This window comes from Polypterus senegalus, chromosome 7 (assembly GCF_016835505.1).
Source record: "Polypterus senegalus isolate Bchr_013 chromosome 7, ASM1683550v1, whole genome shotgun sequence".
NCBI lineage: Eukaryota > Metazoa > Chordata > Cladistia > Polypteriformes > Polypteridae > Polypterus > Polypterus senegalus.
The window spans coordinates 184,622,715-184,639,468 of NC_053160.1; the positions used below are offsets into that span (position 1 = coordinate 184,622,715).

General features: G+C 42.6%; 1 protein-coding gene across 2 annotated transcripts in view; it reads right to left on the bottom strand.

The window, feature by feature from the left end:
• Positions 1 to 3,494: 3,494 nt before the first annotated feature.
• Positions 3,495 to 16,754, bottom strand: part of ift74 (intraflagellar transport 74) — a 158,565-nt gene continuing 145,305 nt past the window's right edge. The window contains exons 19-21 of one of the 2 annotated variants that reach the window (XM_039759704.1): positions 16,518 to 16,643; positions 7,149 to 7,209; positions 3,495 to 3,757 (exon numbers count right to left, since the gene is read on the bottom strand). In XM_039759704.1, coding sequence (XP_039615638.1) covers positions 3,642 to 3,757; positions 7,149 to 7,209; positions 16,518 to 16,643 — 303 coding nt within the window. In that variant the 3' untranslated portion in view covers positions 3,495 to 3,641. The remainder of the gene's footprint in view (positions 3,758 to 7,148; positions 7,210 to 16,517; positions 16,644 to 16,754) is intronic. The other variant, XM_039759705.1, reaches the window with a different exon arrangement.

Consider the following 16,754-nt stretch of genomic DNA (forward strand, 5'->3'; position numbering starts at 1 on the left):
ACATTGGTACTCTAGTTAGGGGTCCCATGAAGCTTCAAACAAGGCGATATACTGAAAAGTGAAGATCCCTAAACTGTAAAGGTGGTGGTACGCTAGGTAGGGCCCTGTGATGCTTCAAGCACCACAATGTTATAGCACTGGACTGAAAAGCAGGGATCCCCCCATGAAAAATTTCCAACACTGTGAGTGATTCTCTAGGAAATGGTACCGGTACTCTACGTAGGAGCTACGTGAAGCTTCGAGCGCCTCAATGCTATAGAATTAAACGAATGAGGAGGGATCCAGTGTGAAACCTGTGGGGCTGCGGGTAGAGTGCACCAGTACTGAGCGGTACGCTAAGCAGAGGTGACGGTACTCCAGGTAGGGGGCTCCATGAAGCTTTGATCAGCGCAAGGCAATAGAATTAGATTGAAAAGCAGAGATCCCCATCAAACAAAAAGTGCTGGTATTCTAGATTATTCTGTTTCAACCAGGGTTGCTGCGGCACAGTGGTGCGCCATGGAAAAAAATAGTGTCGCTGACTGGGGTCTGAACTCTGCAGGTGGTCGAGACCAATCTGAGGAGGACAGGCCTACATGGAGAAGCTGGCCAAAAATCTGCTCAATGACCGCTATGTTTAGAGCACTTCGGACGCGTCCCTTGGCTGTTAGGAGTCCATCTGCCCTCGGTGTGTCGTCAGCAGCGAGTCTCACAGCACTGGTGGATAGTGGGGCATAAGAGTCACGTCTGAGGCAGAGAGGGACGGGCAAAATGGCAAAGCAACTGTGAGATGGTGCCAAAGTGCTCATTAAGTGCCGTGCCTGCAAACACTAATCTCCGTGCTGCATTTTTATAGGCTTCTCTGCTAGTCTTGCCCCTCTGGGCAGTTGAGCACGTCTATGAGATGTACTGTACAGCGTTTGTGGTTAGCAGGAGAATGGTGTGCCTTGGGATGATTTTGGTTACAAAAAGTGTGCCACTACAGAAAGAAGGGTTGGGAAACACTGCTCAAGGTATAGAGACCCCATGAAGATTTGAGCACCGTGATGCGATTGCTTTGGACTGAGAAGCAGGGATACCCCATGAAAGTTTGAACAGCGTGACTGATTCTCTAGGAAAAGGTGCCGGTACTCTAAATAGAAACCCAGAAACACTCTTGAGCACCGAGATGCAATAGCATTGGAGCGAAAAACGGCGATCCCGTATGAAATTTCCAGAGCTGTGGGTAGAGTGCACCAGTACTAATCAGTATGCTAAGCAGAGTTGCCGGTACTAGAGGTTAGGGCTTCATGACGCTTTGATCAGCACAAAGCAATAGAATTAGATTGAAAAGCGGGGGATTCCCTCATTAAACATCCAGCACCCTGAATCAAAAGGTGCCGGTACTCTAGGTTACTGTGTTTTAACTGGTGTGCCATGGAAATATTAGTGTAGATCCCCTGCGTCAGAACTCTGCAGGCAGTCGAGACCAGTTGAGGAGGTAGGAGGTAGTAGAGACCAGTCTGAGGAGGTTAATGAGACCAGCCTGAGGAGGTAGGAGGTAGTCGAGACCAGCCTGAGGAGGTAGTTGAGACCAGTCTGAGGAGGTAGGAGGTAGTCAAAACCAGTCAAGGAGGTAGTCGAGATCATTCTGAGGAGGTAGGAGGTAGTCGAAACCAGTCAAAGAGGTAGTCGAGACCAGTCTGAGGAGGTAGGAGGTTGCCGAGACCAGTCTGAGGAAGTAGTCGAGACCAGTTGAGGTAGTTGAGTCCAGTCTGAGGAGGTAGGAGGTTTCCGAGACCATTCTGAGGAGGTAGGACATAGTCGAGACCATTCTGAGGAGGTAGGAGATAGTCGAGATCAGTTGAGGAGGTAGGAGGTAGTCGAGATCAGTTGAGGAGGTAGGAGATAGTTGAGACCAGCCTGAGGAGGTAGGAGGTTGCCGAGACCAGTCTTGAGGAGGTAGTCGAGACCAGTCGGAGGAGGTAGGAGGTTGTTGAGACCAGTCTGAGGAGGACAGGTCCACCTGGAGAAGCTGGCCTAAAAGCAGCTCAATGACCGCTATGTTTAGATCACTTTGGATGCGTCTCCTGGCTGTTAGAGTCCATCTGCCCTGGGTGTGTGGTTGCTAGCAAGTCTCATAGCACTGGTGGATAGTGGGGTATAAGAGTCACATCTGAGGCAGAGAGGGGCGGGCAAAGGGCTAAAGCAACTGGGAGATGGCACCAAAGTGCTCACTAAGTGCCATGTCTGCAAATGCTAATCTCGGAGCTGCTTTTTTAACGGCTTCTCCGCTAGTCTCGCTCCTCGCTCTGATTTTGGTTACAAAAAGTGTACCACTACAGAAAGAAGGGTTGGGAAACACTGCTCAAGATATAGAGACCCCATGAAGCTTTGAGCACCTGCGATGTGATGATAGCTTTGGACTGAGAAGCAGGGATTTCCCCATTAAAGTTTGAATGCCGTGACTGATTCTCTAGAAAAAGGTGCCGGTACTCTAAATAGAAACCCAGAGAAAGTCCGAGCACCGCGATACAAAACAGCATTGGAGTGAAAAACGTCAATCCCGTGTGAAACTTCCAGCGCTGTGGGTACGCTAGATGGAGGTGCCGATATACTGGAGGTAGAAATTGGATGAGGTGCCGCTACTGCGTATGAGTGAGTACCTCAAGCACTTCAAGTAGTTTATAATGGAACAAAGAAGAACTGATTGAGTAGCCCACCAAACTGTCAAAACGACTCTAGGCAGCCTTCTGCACAAGACATGAGGCAGTGACATGTTTTAGTCCATTGAAGCCCCCCGCTATGACAGGAATGCTGCCTCCAATTTTCAAAAAGCCCACTAAGCGTTTTCATGACGCGGTCCCACAGGAGATATAAACACAAATCATGAGCTGCAGCGATATGCTGGGGATAGGTGGGTGGGTTCTCAAGTTCTTTCCCGATCTTATCCTGTGCATTTGGGCATGAAGGAGGGGCTCTTCCCTTGGGCGGACTGGAAGTTGAGAAACACTTGACTGCCCACTGTGCTGATAACACTTGGAGGAAATCAATAGCATCGCAACAATGGCATGATCAAACCACCGCTTCCTGTGAGCAGCGACAGCTCCTGATGGATTGGGTTTGCAAAGAGGAGAAATTTGGGGGGTTAACAGGAGGATGCAGCTTCAGGGGTTTGTGAGGACGAGGACAAAGAGTCCCTGGGAGGCACAGCTTAGTGCTCCATGGTGGGGCTGAAACAGAGAAACTCGGTGTGTGTGTGTGAATCAAAATGAACCAAATAAAGGGAGCATAAACAGTCAACACGTCCTGCAGATGGCATGGTCTGAGTGACGGTGTGCCCTGTGCTGAACTGGCATCCCCTCCAGGAGGAGGAGGACCCTGGCCTCCCGAGACTCGGTCTAGGAAGAAAAAACAAGTTAGGGGGACACACAGTATTGGCACAGAAACTAACAACTCGGAGACTGGATTTTTTGTTTCACATGCAATAAAGTAAAGATGTTTTAACTGTAAAATGTACACATGATTTTAGAAAATTCATTGCATATAACTTTTATTCATATTATTTATTAAAATAAAAAATATGTTTGCTTCAATATTGACATCATGAAAAAAACTGTGTTATAATCAGAATCACAAAAAAAAAAATACTAAGGTCCTAATGAGGAGTGCAAGCCGCCGTCTCAGGTCCTGGTGTTCTGCAGGTTGTCGATGAGCATCTTGTTGTAGTCGGCCAGCTGCTTGGACACGGTCTTGACCACAGGACGGTAGTCGCTCTCCATGCCCTTTGTGGCGATAACTGAAAATAAGCAGCGTTAAGAAAAATACTCTGGGGGGGAAAAGACCCTCGCAGCTTTAAGTTGAACTCTCTCCTAGAAAACATAAATGAAGGGCAGGAGAAAAGAGAAATAGAAAGGAGAGAATTGATATGACATAGATATTGAAAGGCACTATAAAAAAAATGGACAGACAGACTGGTATAAAAGGCACACCATACAGTAGATAGCTAGCAAAGGTACCATAGTATAGTATATAAGCAACAGAAATAGATACAAAAGGCACTATACAATAGATAAATAGATAGGAAAGGCACCATATGATGGCTAGGAATAAAAAGAACTATTGTATAAACAATGCAAACAAATATGAAAGGCACTGCTAATATACATAGGGTTCTATTTAATAGGTGTGAAAAATACTTTATAATATATATGAAATGCCCTTTACAATAGAAATAGATATGAAAGGTACTATATATAGATGTGAAAAAAACCACATAACAGAAAGATGGGTATAATGGGCACTATATTACAGATATGAAATGCATTATAATATCAAAGTCAATATAAATGGCACAATATGATGAAAGTATTGATAGATATGACAGGTACTGTATAATAGAAACAGAAGTAAGAGACAGAGAAATATAAAAGATACTATATAACAGATAGACATATAGATATGAAAGCCACTATAGGACTATATACATATAAAGAATTAGATAGATAGATATGAAATGCACTATATAATATATAGATATTTTAGCGCAGTAGTCAGGATTAGACTGATAGATAGACAGATAGATAGAAAATTCTCTATAATAGATTTTAGTGTAGTAGGCAGGATTAGACAGACAGATAGATGTGAAAGGCACTATATAATACCTAAATATCCATGAAAGGTACCATATTTTACATAGGAAAAAGAACTAGTGTATAAGTGATAGAAATAGATATAAAAGGCACAATATTTATAAATATACTAGCAAAATACCCGCGTTTTGCAGCGGCGAAGTACTGCCTTAAAATTTTTATTAAGAATAAAAGTAAACCTTTTTAAACTGAGGGAAAATATACCAATAATTATTTGTTAAGGATCTCTTTGTATACCACATTGTGAGTTCGGCCCTCCGGTTGTAATATGACCAAGCTGTGCGCTGAGCTTACTCTTGAGCATGTAACGTACAGTCAGCCATGTGAACAGTAATCTTGTCTCAAATCTCACAGCTTGGATTGCTGCTGTCATAATCGGTTTGAGTTTCATGGTTTGTTTCAATTACGACAGTATTTGTAGGACTTGTTGTGTTGAAGTGACATTCGGCATCTGTCAAGTGTTGTTAGTATACAACCAGTTTCATCGATAAAATCACATCCAGCTTTTGAGAGTTTAAACATTCATAAACATCAAAGTGTCCACTACTGAAATCGTCACCTGTGAATCTAAGATGTTTAAGAGGCATTGGCGGTTGTCGAAAGGTGTAAAATATTTGGCCATTTCGGTACACTTGAAAGCGACAACCGAACAATTCAGCGGCAGCCATCAACTCACATGCAGATCCATAGGTGAAAGGCTTAAGCATTTCACTCTTCTAGTGCTCCTGTGTAGTCTAATTATCTCCTGTACCGTCATCAGTCCACACCTTGAACCTGTCCTAGTCATTCAATACATAAGACACAATGTTCCTCCGGATATCAAGAGTGAGCCTGATATGGCCGTGCAATATGTAACACAGAGAATGGAAAAGGCAGGCGCCATCGCCGGGCATGGAAACCACTCGGTAAGTGACAGTTCTTTGATCGATGGTGATCACCTCGATAGACATGTTAATGGGGGAACGGTTGGAATGATAAAGGAAATGGGGACCTGAACAATGTAAAGTAAGTCTAAAATACCTACACAATAACTATAATCGTAATAAACGAACAATAAAACAGCGTAGAAGCCGTGGATTAAATAAAATGGCTGTAGTTATCAGCAGGGAGACGTGAATCCCGTGGCAAAGCAAGGAAGGGAATGTAGAGACTGGAGCGATGGATGGCCTTATATAGGCAGGAAGCCAACAACGTGGGAGGCGTTGGGAATGGGGGACCCAACGCCGCCTCACACTGTGACTGAGCTGCAGGCAATGGACTTATATTTGTATGTAAGTAGGATTCAGTTAGCGTTGGGAATCTGCGTACCAAATTTCTTGAAGATGGGCCCATAAGTAACAAAGACCGTTGAAAAGTTCAATATGGCCGCCGACAGTGGCGTCATACCACCGAAATAAGTACGTACATCGGTTTCGGTTAGCGCAGGGAAGCTGCCTACCAAATTTCTTGAAGATGGGGCCATAAATAAGAAAGTTCAACATGGCGGACGTTGTCGACCGTTATGACCGTTATGCGTAGAATTTCGAAATGAAACCTGCCCAACTTTTGTAAGTAAGCTGTAAGGAATAAGCCTGCCAAATTTCAGCCTTCTACCGACACGGGAAGTTGGAGAATTAGTGATGAGTGATGAGTGAGTGAGTCAGTGAGGGCTTTGCCTTTTATTAGTATAGATAAAGGGCTCCATATAACAGATGTGGAAAGCACTATTTATAATAAATACAAAAGGCACCATACAATAGACAGATAGGTAGTAAGTAAGTATGTACAATGGGTGTTAGATAGATAGCTATGAAAGGTATTATACTATAGACAGAAATGAAAGTAACGATATATAAAATAAATAAATATTGAGGCCAATATATAATACATGGATAGATAGATATGAAAAGTAGTATATAATAGACATAAATATGAAAGGCACTATACAATAGACAGACAGACAGGTAGGTATGTATATGCAGCGACAGCTATGAAAAGCACTATATTATAGACAGAAATGAAAAGAACTATATACAGTATATTATAAGTAGGGATGTGAAGGAGGCTATATTTAATAGATATAAAAAGGCACTATATAACAGGTGTGAAAAGCATTACTATAATACTTAGATATGACTGCCAGCATACAACAGAGATAGATATGAAAGGCATTATATAAGATGTGAAAGGAACTACACAAAACAGAAAGACAGACTGGCAGGTACAATGTAATAAATAACAAAGAGCAATGAAAGGCATACACAATAGATAAACAGATGAGAAAAGGCACTATATAATATAATATGACAGTTACTATATTATTGATATGAAAGGCACTATATATAACAGACAGCTATAAAAGGCAGTACACAATAGACAGATGTGAAAAGCATGCTGTATAACAGATGGATATGAAAGGCACTATATAGATAGACTGACAGACAGACAGACAGACAGACAGACAGAGAGGGTGCTGAGGTTCTCCTTCCTCACTACTACAGCAGGCTGCATGTGAATGACAGCCGACACTCAAACTATAGCCGCACAGACTCAGGATACACTCCTTCATGACAAAGTTGTTCTGCTCGTGGTGCTGCCATTTCTTTTCAAGGTTTGCAAGCTGTAAAAAGAAAATGATTGACATTTAGGTTAACCAATGGAGACACACTTATTAAAGACATCGTCACCATTCAAAAAGTGCTCAAACCCTTTGACCATCCAGCAATCTGAACAAAAGTCATAAAAAAAACAATAAAGGAGAAAAATACTGTGGCCCTGTGGTGTATTTTCTGAATAGTAAATATTCATACCAAATCAAAAGGAAATTAAACCAAAATACCCTTTGCTTTACATTCTCCGTTCATTTGTAATAGTACATGGTTTTCTCATTTTATCTTACCTTCTGAAACTGCTCATCAAAACCTCAAACTCCAATGCAGGGTCTCAGGAGCCTAACCCTTTTCTCATGGCAGTGGAGTATCAGCTGTGGACAAGGTGCCCCTCACACACACACACACTAAGATAACCTGAACATGCTGAGGGATGTGGGAGTGTAATGTTATCTGTATATAGCGCCTTTTATTAAATGATTCCACTGAGTTACAAATATCCTCTCCCACCTGTTGTTAACCTGCTTCAGGTAGTTCAGGGATGTGGTGGCCATAATATACAGTATCTGTGCACCCTGCAGGAACTAACCTTGGACGGGGGGCCATTCCACCACAGGGCCCACTCGTTTACAATACCAAGCGTCATTCACAGACTTGTGTGGAAGCTGCAGCCAGTCCACATGGCATCGGGCATGAGGAGGCCCCGACTCAACTTACACAGAGAATCTGATTACCTCCACACAAACATCTGGGAGGAAACCCAGAGAAGAACACACACACACAGGGAGAACACTCCGCCTCCACAGGGATGGCAGTGGCCAGGCCAAGACTTGAACCCATCTCCTGTAGCTGTGTCGCTGGGCTGTCCGTCACTTGTTGATTTATACAATACAATTTATTTTTGTTTAGCCCAAAATCACACAGTGGGCTTTAACAGGCCCTACCTCTTGACAGCCCCCCAACCTTGAATCTCTAAGAAGACAAAAAAAACCTCCCAAAAAAAACCTTGTAGTGAAAAAAAATGGAAGAAACCTTGGGAAAGGCAGTTCAAAGAGAGACCCGTTTCCAGGTAGATTGGGCGTGCAGTGGGTGTCAAAAAAAAAAGGGGGTCAATACAACACAATACACAGAACAGAACAGAACAAATCCTCAATACAGTATATACACTATTATAATATAAAAATAATAAAAATAAAAATTCTAGAAGTACGGAGAAGAATTTATATCACTGAGATGGACTGGCGCCCTGTCCGGGGTTTGTTCCTGCCTTGTGTCCAGTGGCAGATGGGGTAGGCTCTAGCACCCCTACACAATATGGTGAGTCTGTTCAGGACTAACGGGGTTAGAAAATGACTGACATTTTTTTCCCCAAATATTTTCCATAACCATAATTTTGTGAAAGAGTTTTACAAATCCCATTCATTTGAAAAATGCAGCTGGGCTCAATTCCCCATCCAGGTTCGCTGGCACGTTTGACAGTTCATTTTTATAATTTTTTTTTTCTTCTGGTTCATTCATGGAAACTAAAGCTCGTCTCTTCCTGTGAGAGATAACAATCAGTAATGTGTTAGCAGGCACCGAGTCGGGACGGCAGGAGGATACGTCTGACATGTTGGCTCCCTTTCACTCTTCGGAACATCAACAGGAAGCATCACAGCATCTTGCCAGAGTTGATTTTCCTCTCCGACAGTTTAATGGCCGACAATTAATGCAATAACTTATAGCATCACTTACTGAAGGGCTGATAAAAAAAAAAAACAAGCAAAAAAAAAAAAAATACGTAAAACCCTAACCCTAATTTTTAGAAAATTTGAATTGGATTTTCATTGTTATGCAGGCGATCCTCAGCTCTATGGATCTACAAAGTCCAACTCTGTCCTTCGTTCTTGCTGCCTCAATGACCGTCTATTTGAGATAAAAATCTCGTTTTCTCTTCTAATTTCCTCCCAACTCGATAGCCATAAGACAGAGGTTCTCCTTATTGGCTCCAAGTCTGCTGTATCAAGATCTAATAATAATTTTTCTCTTAATATTGATGGTACATCAGTCTATCCCTCCCCTCAGGTTATGAGTTTGGGGGTTATCTTTGATAGGATATCCAAAATATCTGCTGTGATCTTCATGGAGGCTCTGATCAGGGGGTCTGGAGAGACTGAGTGAGGGGTCTGAGTGTCTGGGCTTGTGAGTGTCCTGATAAAAAAAACACTTGATGGACTTTGAACCTATGGCTGCATAGCCACCTTCTAGATCCTTCTACAGATCACGGTTTGGTACCTACCTTCATCATGTTAGTTTTGTCCAGGTTTGCTTTTAGTCCCACCTTGCCTAATCTGTTTTTTCCATTTAAGAAACTTTTCTCCTAATTCTTCTTCCCTATCTTCATAATCGCAGACCCTCTGTGTTTTTCCCAGTTGATTTTGGGGTCCGTCATCAGTGTGTTCTGCTCCTACTCTGTTCAGTGCGTGCATGGACTGGGTGTTGGGCAAGGTCGTGGAGTCCAGAGACTGTGGGGCATCTGTTGGTGAAGAGAGATTCACGGATCTTGACTTTGCTGATGATGCTGTGATCTTCACGGGGTCCATGGAGGCTCTGATGGGGGCTCTCGAGAGACTCAGTGAAGAGTCTGAGTGTTTGGGCTTGTGAGTATCCTGATAAAAACCAAAGAGCCAGGCCTTTAATGACCTCTTGGGCACGGCCATCAGCAGGGTGTCTGTCTATGGAGAGAGTGTCGACCTCATCGAGAGGTTTACTTACCTCGGCAGTGACACTCATGTGTCAGGTGACTCTTCATATGAAGTCAGTAGACAGATCGGGAGAGCATGAGGGGGTCATGAGGTCACTGGAGAGGGGTGTGTGGTGCTCCTGATATCTCTACAAATGGATGAAGGTCCAATCTTTAGAGTCCTGGTGCTTCCTGTCTTGCTATATGGTTGCGAGACATGGACGCTATCCAGTGACCTGAGATGAAGACTGAACTCCTTCAGTACTGTGTCTCTCCAGAAAATCCTTGGGTCCCGTCGGTTTGAATTTGTGTTGCTCATGGAGTCCAAAATGAGGCACAATACCTGCAATGTGAGAAAGCGTCAGTCAAGGCACTACGGCCATGTGGAGTGTTTCCCCAAGGGTGATCCACCTCGTAAGATCTTCATTGTTGGGGACCCGAGTGGCTGGACCAGACCAAGGGGTCACCCACATAACACCTGGCTGTGACAGATAGAGGGTCATTTCCGGAGGGTGGGACTGGACCACGTGTCTGCCTGGGGGTTTGCCAACCGGGATCCTGAGTTGTTTCATTGTGTAGTGGGTGCGGCAACGTACTGTACCAGTGCATGCTCCCCAACTTGACTTGACTTGACTTGATATCCAAATGTGCCGCCAACAGTGGACAATGTAATCTGTCGGTCTTCTCTGATGAAGGCATTCATTTGTCGCCCATTTGTTTGTCTTTGAGCTAAGCTGTCCCTCATATCTCATCCAGATCCTTCTTAAAGGTTCTCAGGGTTTCTCTTCAAATTCATGAGACGGCAGTTTGTTTATGCATGAAGCCCCATCCAATCAGCAGCCACTCAAGCACAAAGCCCTGCCCAGCTTGCTGCCACTCAAGTGTTCAGCCCAACCCACTTCATTGCCATTGAAGTATTTAGTCCCGCCCAGCCTGCTGCTTCTCTAAAATGCAAGGCAATGAGAAAAATTATAAATGAGAGGAGACCACTCAGTCCGTCAAGCCCGTTTTAACTAATAGCTAAGCTGTCTGCCATATCTCCCCCAGATTCTTCTTAAAGGTTCTCAAGGTTTCTGCTTCAGCTCCATGAGATGGTAGTTTATTTATGCTTGACGCCCCAACTAAATGGCTGCCAATCAAGCACAAAGCTCTGCCCAGCTTGCTGCCACTCAAGTGTTTAGCCACGCCAATTCCACTACCCTTCAAGTCTTTAGTCCCGTCCAGCCTGCAGCTTCTCTAAAATGTAAGACAATGAGAAATATGACAAACGAGAGGAGACCATTCTGTGCGTCAAACCCGTTTGTTTCACTAATAGCTAAGCTGTCCTTCATATCTAATACACATCCTTGCTAAAAGTACTCAAGGTTTCAGCTTCAACTCCATGAGACGGTAGTTTGTTTATGCCTGAAGCCCCAACTAATTGGCTGCCACTCAAGCACAAAGCCCTGCCCAGCTTGCCGCCACTCAAGAATTTAGACCCTCCCACCCCACTGCCATCAGAGTGTTTAGTCCTGTCCGGCCTGCTGCTTCTCTAGAAAATAAGAACGTTAGAAATTTGACAAATGAGAGGAGACCATTCCGTCTATCAAGCCTGCTTGTTTAGCTAATAGCTAAGCAGTCCACCATGTCACCTACAGATTCTTCTTAAAGTTTTCTGCTTCAATTTCATGAGACGGTATTTTGTTTATGCATGAAGCCCCATCCAATCAGCAGCCACTCAAGCACAAAGCCCTGTCCAGCTTGCTGCCACTCAAATGTTTAGCCCCACCCACTCCACTGCCATCAAAGTATTTAGTCCCGCCCAGCCTGCTGCTTCTATAAAATGCAAGACAATGAGAAAAATTCTAATCGAGAAGAGACCACTCAGTCCATCAAGCCCATTTGGTTAACTAATAGCTGAGCTGTCCCTCATATCTAATTCAGATCCTTCCTAAAGGTTCTCAAGGTTTCAGCTTCAACTCTATGAGACGGTAGTTTGTTCTTGTATGAAGCTCCAACTAATTGGCTGCCACTCAAGCACAAAGCCCTGCCCAGCTTGCCGCCACTCAAGTGTTTAGCACCGCCCACTCAACTGCCATTAAAGTACAGTCGATTATCTGTAACTTGATTAACCGTCTGGGCAAAAAACAAAAAAAGCAAAAAAAACATTGCGCACGCCAGCATCTACCCAGCACCACGTGTCATGCTGCATTTTGAAATCACAGTGTCAGTGATGCACCTTGAGCTTTAATAGCGTTTCCTAGCTCTTCTCTTTTGTTATAATTAAACTAGTATACATTGTTATGGCCAATAAACAAAAGCATGCAGTGTTGGAATTGTCACAAAAAATTTGGATTATTAAATGCTTACAAAATGGCAAAAGTATTGCTTCAATTTATGGAGTAGGAAGAACAACAGCGAACGATGTAAAGAGATGATGCTGACAAAAACAAGTCGAAAACAGAAACCACGGACTGTGTTGTTATTCTGTATTAATGTTAATTGTGATTTTCTTTTTAAATTCTGTTATATTTATGTTTTGCTAATATATTGTGCCATGCAGGCAGCTTGTGATGCGCTTTGTGCAGGAGCAGAAAGGGCGGAATGAATGCAGTGTAAGTGATAGGGCTGGGTGAGGGGCTTCTGTTCTGTGACGGCCGGACACGAGCGACAGGAGAAGTGAGGAGAAGGAGGAAGGAAGTTTTAAGTGGGGTGTCAGGAGACAATAAGCAGGAGAGTGTGTGGCATAGAAAAAGACAGAACGTGAGTGGCAGGAGATAATTATTGGTAGGAAAAAGCTTTCTATTATTATTTTGGAGGTGGGCACCATAACCCAGATATTGGAGGATGATAAGACTGGGCACAGTTTGTTACGGAATGTAAGTAAAATGTGGAAAACAGCCGTACCTCTGAGCTTATTACACTGGTCATTACAATAGTATATAAGTTAATTCATTTTGTTAATACTGTACTATATTACTGTGGTGGGCTGGCACCCTGCCTGGGGTTTGTTCCTGCCTTGCGCCCTGTGCTGGCTGGGATTGGCTCCAGCAGACCCCCGTGACCCTGAGTTAGGATATAGAGGGTTGGACAATGACTGACTGACTGACTGAGTACTATACAGTGGTACCTCAGTATACGTCCTTAATCTGTTCCAGATGCTTTGACTTATACCAAACAGGACGTATACCAAACTAATTTTTCCCATAAGAAATAAAAGGAAAAATGACTAATCCGTTCCTATGAAAAAAATCCTATTGTTATTGGCATATTATACATCGATGGGGTTGTATAAAATAATTTAAACACTGCTTAATACTAAAATACATAAGTACAGAAGTAATTAGACCTGAGATGAAGACTGGACTCCTTCACTGCTGTGTCTCTTCAGAGAATCCTTGGGTGCCGCTGGTTTGACTTTGTGTTGCTCATAGAGTCCTGGAGGAGGCACATGACCTGCATTGTGAGGGAGCGTCATTTACGACACTATGGCCATGTGACACGATTCTCCGAGGGTGATCCGGCTCGTAAGATCCTCATTGTTGAGGCCAAGGGGTCGCCCATGTAACACCTGGCTGCAGTAGATGGAGGGTCATTTCTGGAGGGCGGGACTGGACGGGGGGTTACCAACCAGGATCCCGAGCTGTTCTGTCATGTGGTGGATGCAGCAATGCACTGTTACAGTGCATGCTTACCAACCTGACCTGACCTATTGGCAATGAAAACAAACTCATCTACATGTCAGTATGACTGGGTGGAGTGGTGGCTCTAAGGCTAAGCATCTGCACCAGTATCCAGAAGGTTGTCGGTTCGAATCCCTGTTACTGCCAAAAAGAGATCCTACTCTGCTGGGGCCTTGAGCAGAGCCCTTAACTTGTAATTGCCCTGTGCAAAGGCTGAACCTGCGCTCTAATCCCAAGGGGTATGAGAAAATGAACAAATTCCTACTTCAAGAAATTGTATAAGGCAAAATAAAGAACAAAAATATATATATAGTTTCACTGAAGGTCCTTATTTCTTTACTTACTACATTACTATGGTGGCACACAATAAAGGGCTTAGGACTGAATCTTGATAGTATTCCCAATTTCACGCTAAACTCTCGCTGATATCCATGAAAACATGAGATTCAAAATTTTTCATACATAGGCTAAGTATTAAATAAAAATGTAGAATTTTGGGGAGGAGTATTACTCCTTTATCTTAAGAGGGTTATTTGAATGGCATCTTGTTACGAAGGCAGGCTCTATTGTAGGAGTAAAGTTGGACAGTTTAACATCTGTGGCAGAGCGACGGGCATTAAACAAACTCCTGTCAATCATGAAGAATTCACTGCATCCACTGAACAGGATCATCTCCAGACAGAGGAGTAGCTTCATTGACAGACTTTTGTCACCGTCCTGACAGACTGAGGAGACCCCACACTATGCGACTCTTCAATTCCATCCGGGGGAGTAAATGCCAACATTACTCAAAGTTATTGTCGGCTTTTACATGCATTTTTATTACTATTTAATTTAATATTGTTTTTTGTATCAGTATACTGCTGCTGGATTATGTGAATTTCCCCTTGGGATTAATAAAGTATCTATTTATCTATCTATAATATAGTGCTTTTCATCTATCTACATATCTATCTATCTATCTATCTATAATAAAGTGCTCTTATCTATCTATCTATCTATCTATAATATAGTGCTTTTCATCTATCTACATATCTATCTATCTATAATATAGTGCTTTTATCTATCTACAGTATCTATCTATAATATAGTGCCTTTCATCTATCTATCTATCTATAATATACACTGTGTGCACAATTATTAGGCAAGTGAGTATTTTGACCATATCATCATTTTTAATGCGTATATTCCAACTCCAAGCTGTATTAACTTGAATGCTTATTGGATTTAGGCACGTCAGGTGATGTGTATTTCTGTAATGAGGGAGGGTGTGGCCTAAGGAGATCAACACCCTATATCAAGGTGTGCAGAATTATTAGGCAGCTAGTTTTCCTCAGGCAAAATGGGCCAAAAAAGAGATTTAACTGACTCTGAAAAGTCAAAAATTGTAAAAAGTCTTTCAGAGGGATGCAGCACTTTTGGAATTGCTAAGATATTGGTGTGTGATCACAGAACCATCAAACATTTTGTTGCAAATAGTCAACAGGGTCGCAAGAAATGTGTTGAGAACAAAAGACGCAAATTAGCTGCCAAAGATTTGAGAAGAATCAAACGTGAAGCTACCAGGAACCCATTATCCTCCAGTACTTTCATATTCCAGAGCTGCAACCTACCTGGAGTGCCCAGAAGTACAAGGTGTTCAGTGCTCAAAGACATGGCCAAGGTAAGGAGGGCTGAAACCCAACCACCACTGAACAAGAAACATAAGTTGAAACGTCAAAACTGGGCCAAGAAATATCTGAAGACAGATTTTTTTCAAAGGTTTTATGGACCGATGAGATGAGAGTGACTCTTGATGGACCAGATGGATGGACCTGTGGATCAGTAATGGGCACAGAGCTCCACTCCAACGTGGAGGTGGGGTACTGGTATGAGCTGGTATTTTTAAAGATGAGCTAGTTGGACCTTTATGCATTGAAGATGAACTCAAAATCAACTCCCAAACCTACTGCCAGTTTTTCAAAGACACTTTCTTCAAACAGTGATACAGGAAAAAGACCATGATTTTTATGCAGGCCAATGCTCCATCACTTGCATCGAAGTTCTCCACTGCGTGGCCAGCCAGTAAAGGCCTTAAAGATGAAGGAATAATGACATGGCCCCCTTCCTCATCTGACCTAAACCCTATCGAGAACTTGTGGGCACTTCTTAAACGCTAGATTTACGGGGGAGAAAAACAATACACCTCTCTGAAGAGTGTCTGGGAGGCTGTAGTCACTGCTCCACAAAAGCTGATCGTCAACAGATCAAGAAACTGACAGACTCCATGAATGGAAAGGCTTATGACTGTTATTGGAAAGAAGGGTGGCTATATTGGTCATTGATTGATTGATTTTTTTTGAAATGTCAGAGATGTTTATTTGTAAATTTTGAGGTGTTTGTTTATTATTCTCACTATAACAGATGAAAATAAACAAGTGAGATGGGAAAATTTTCATTTTTCCTTTAGTTGCATAATAAATCTGCACACTAATAGTTGCCTAATAATTGTGCGCACATATGTATTCCCCTGATGATGTTCACACTCACATTTCCGTTGTGAAACATTCAGGTTTCAGGTTTATTAACATTTTGGATTGACTGATAGCACTGTGTTTGTTCCATATTAAAATTAATCCTCAAAAATACAACTTGCCTAATAATTCTGCACTCCCTGTAGTGCTTTTATCTATCTATCTATCTATCTATCTATCTATCTATCTATCTATCTATCTATCTATAATATAGTGCCTTTCATCTATCTATCTATCTATCTATCTATCTATCTATCACCAGGTGATATGAACAGCACAATGCCACGTGGTATCAACACCATAACATTCACCTCAAGAGTAGCGAGGGCGGGACAGGGCGTATGCTCGGCTCCTTTCCTTATTCTCTATGTAAAACGAATTTGGCTACAAACGTCAAGCTACCAGTCACACGTTCACTCTACCTGTGCGTGAGTCTCGTTTTCTTCAATCTGAGCTTTCAGAGCATCATATTCAGCATTCAGCTTCTTCATAACCTTCTTGAAGGTGTCGCATCGTTTGGTTAGGGTCACTCTGTCCTCTTGCAGTTTCTAAAAAGAAGAATAAGATAAAGTGAGGTGATGATTTTGCTTTAACAAATAGTAAAAGAAACTTGCAATTACAAAAAGAAGTAAAAAATAATGTTAGAAAAATCCCTAAGA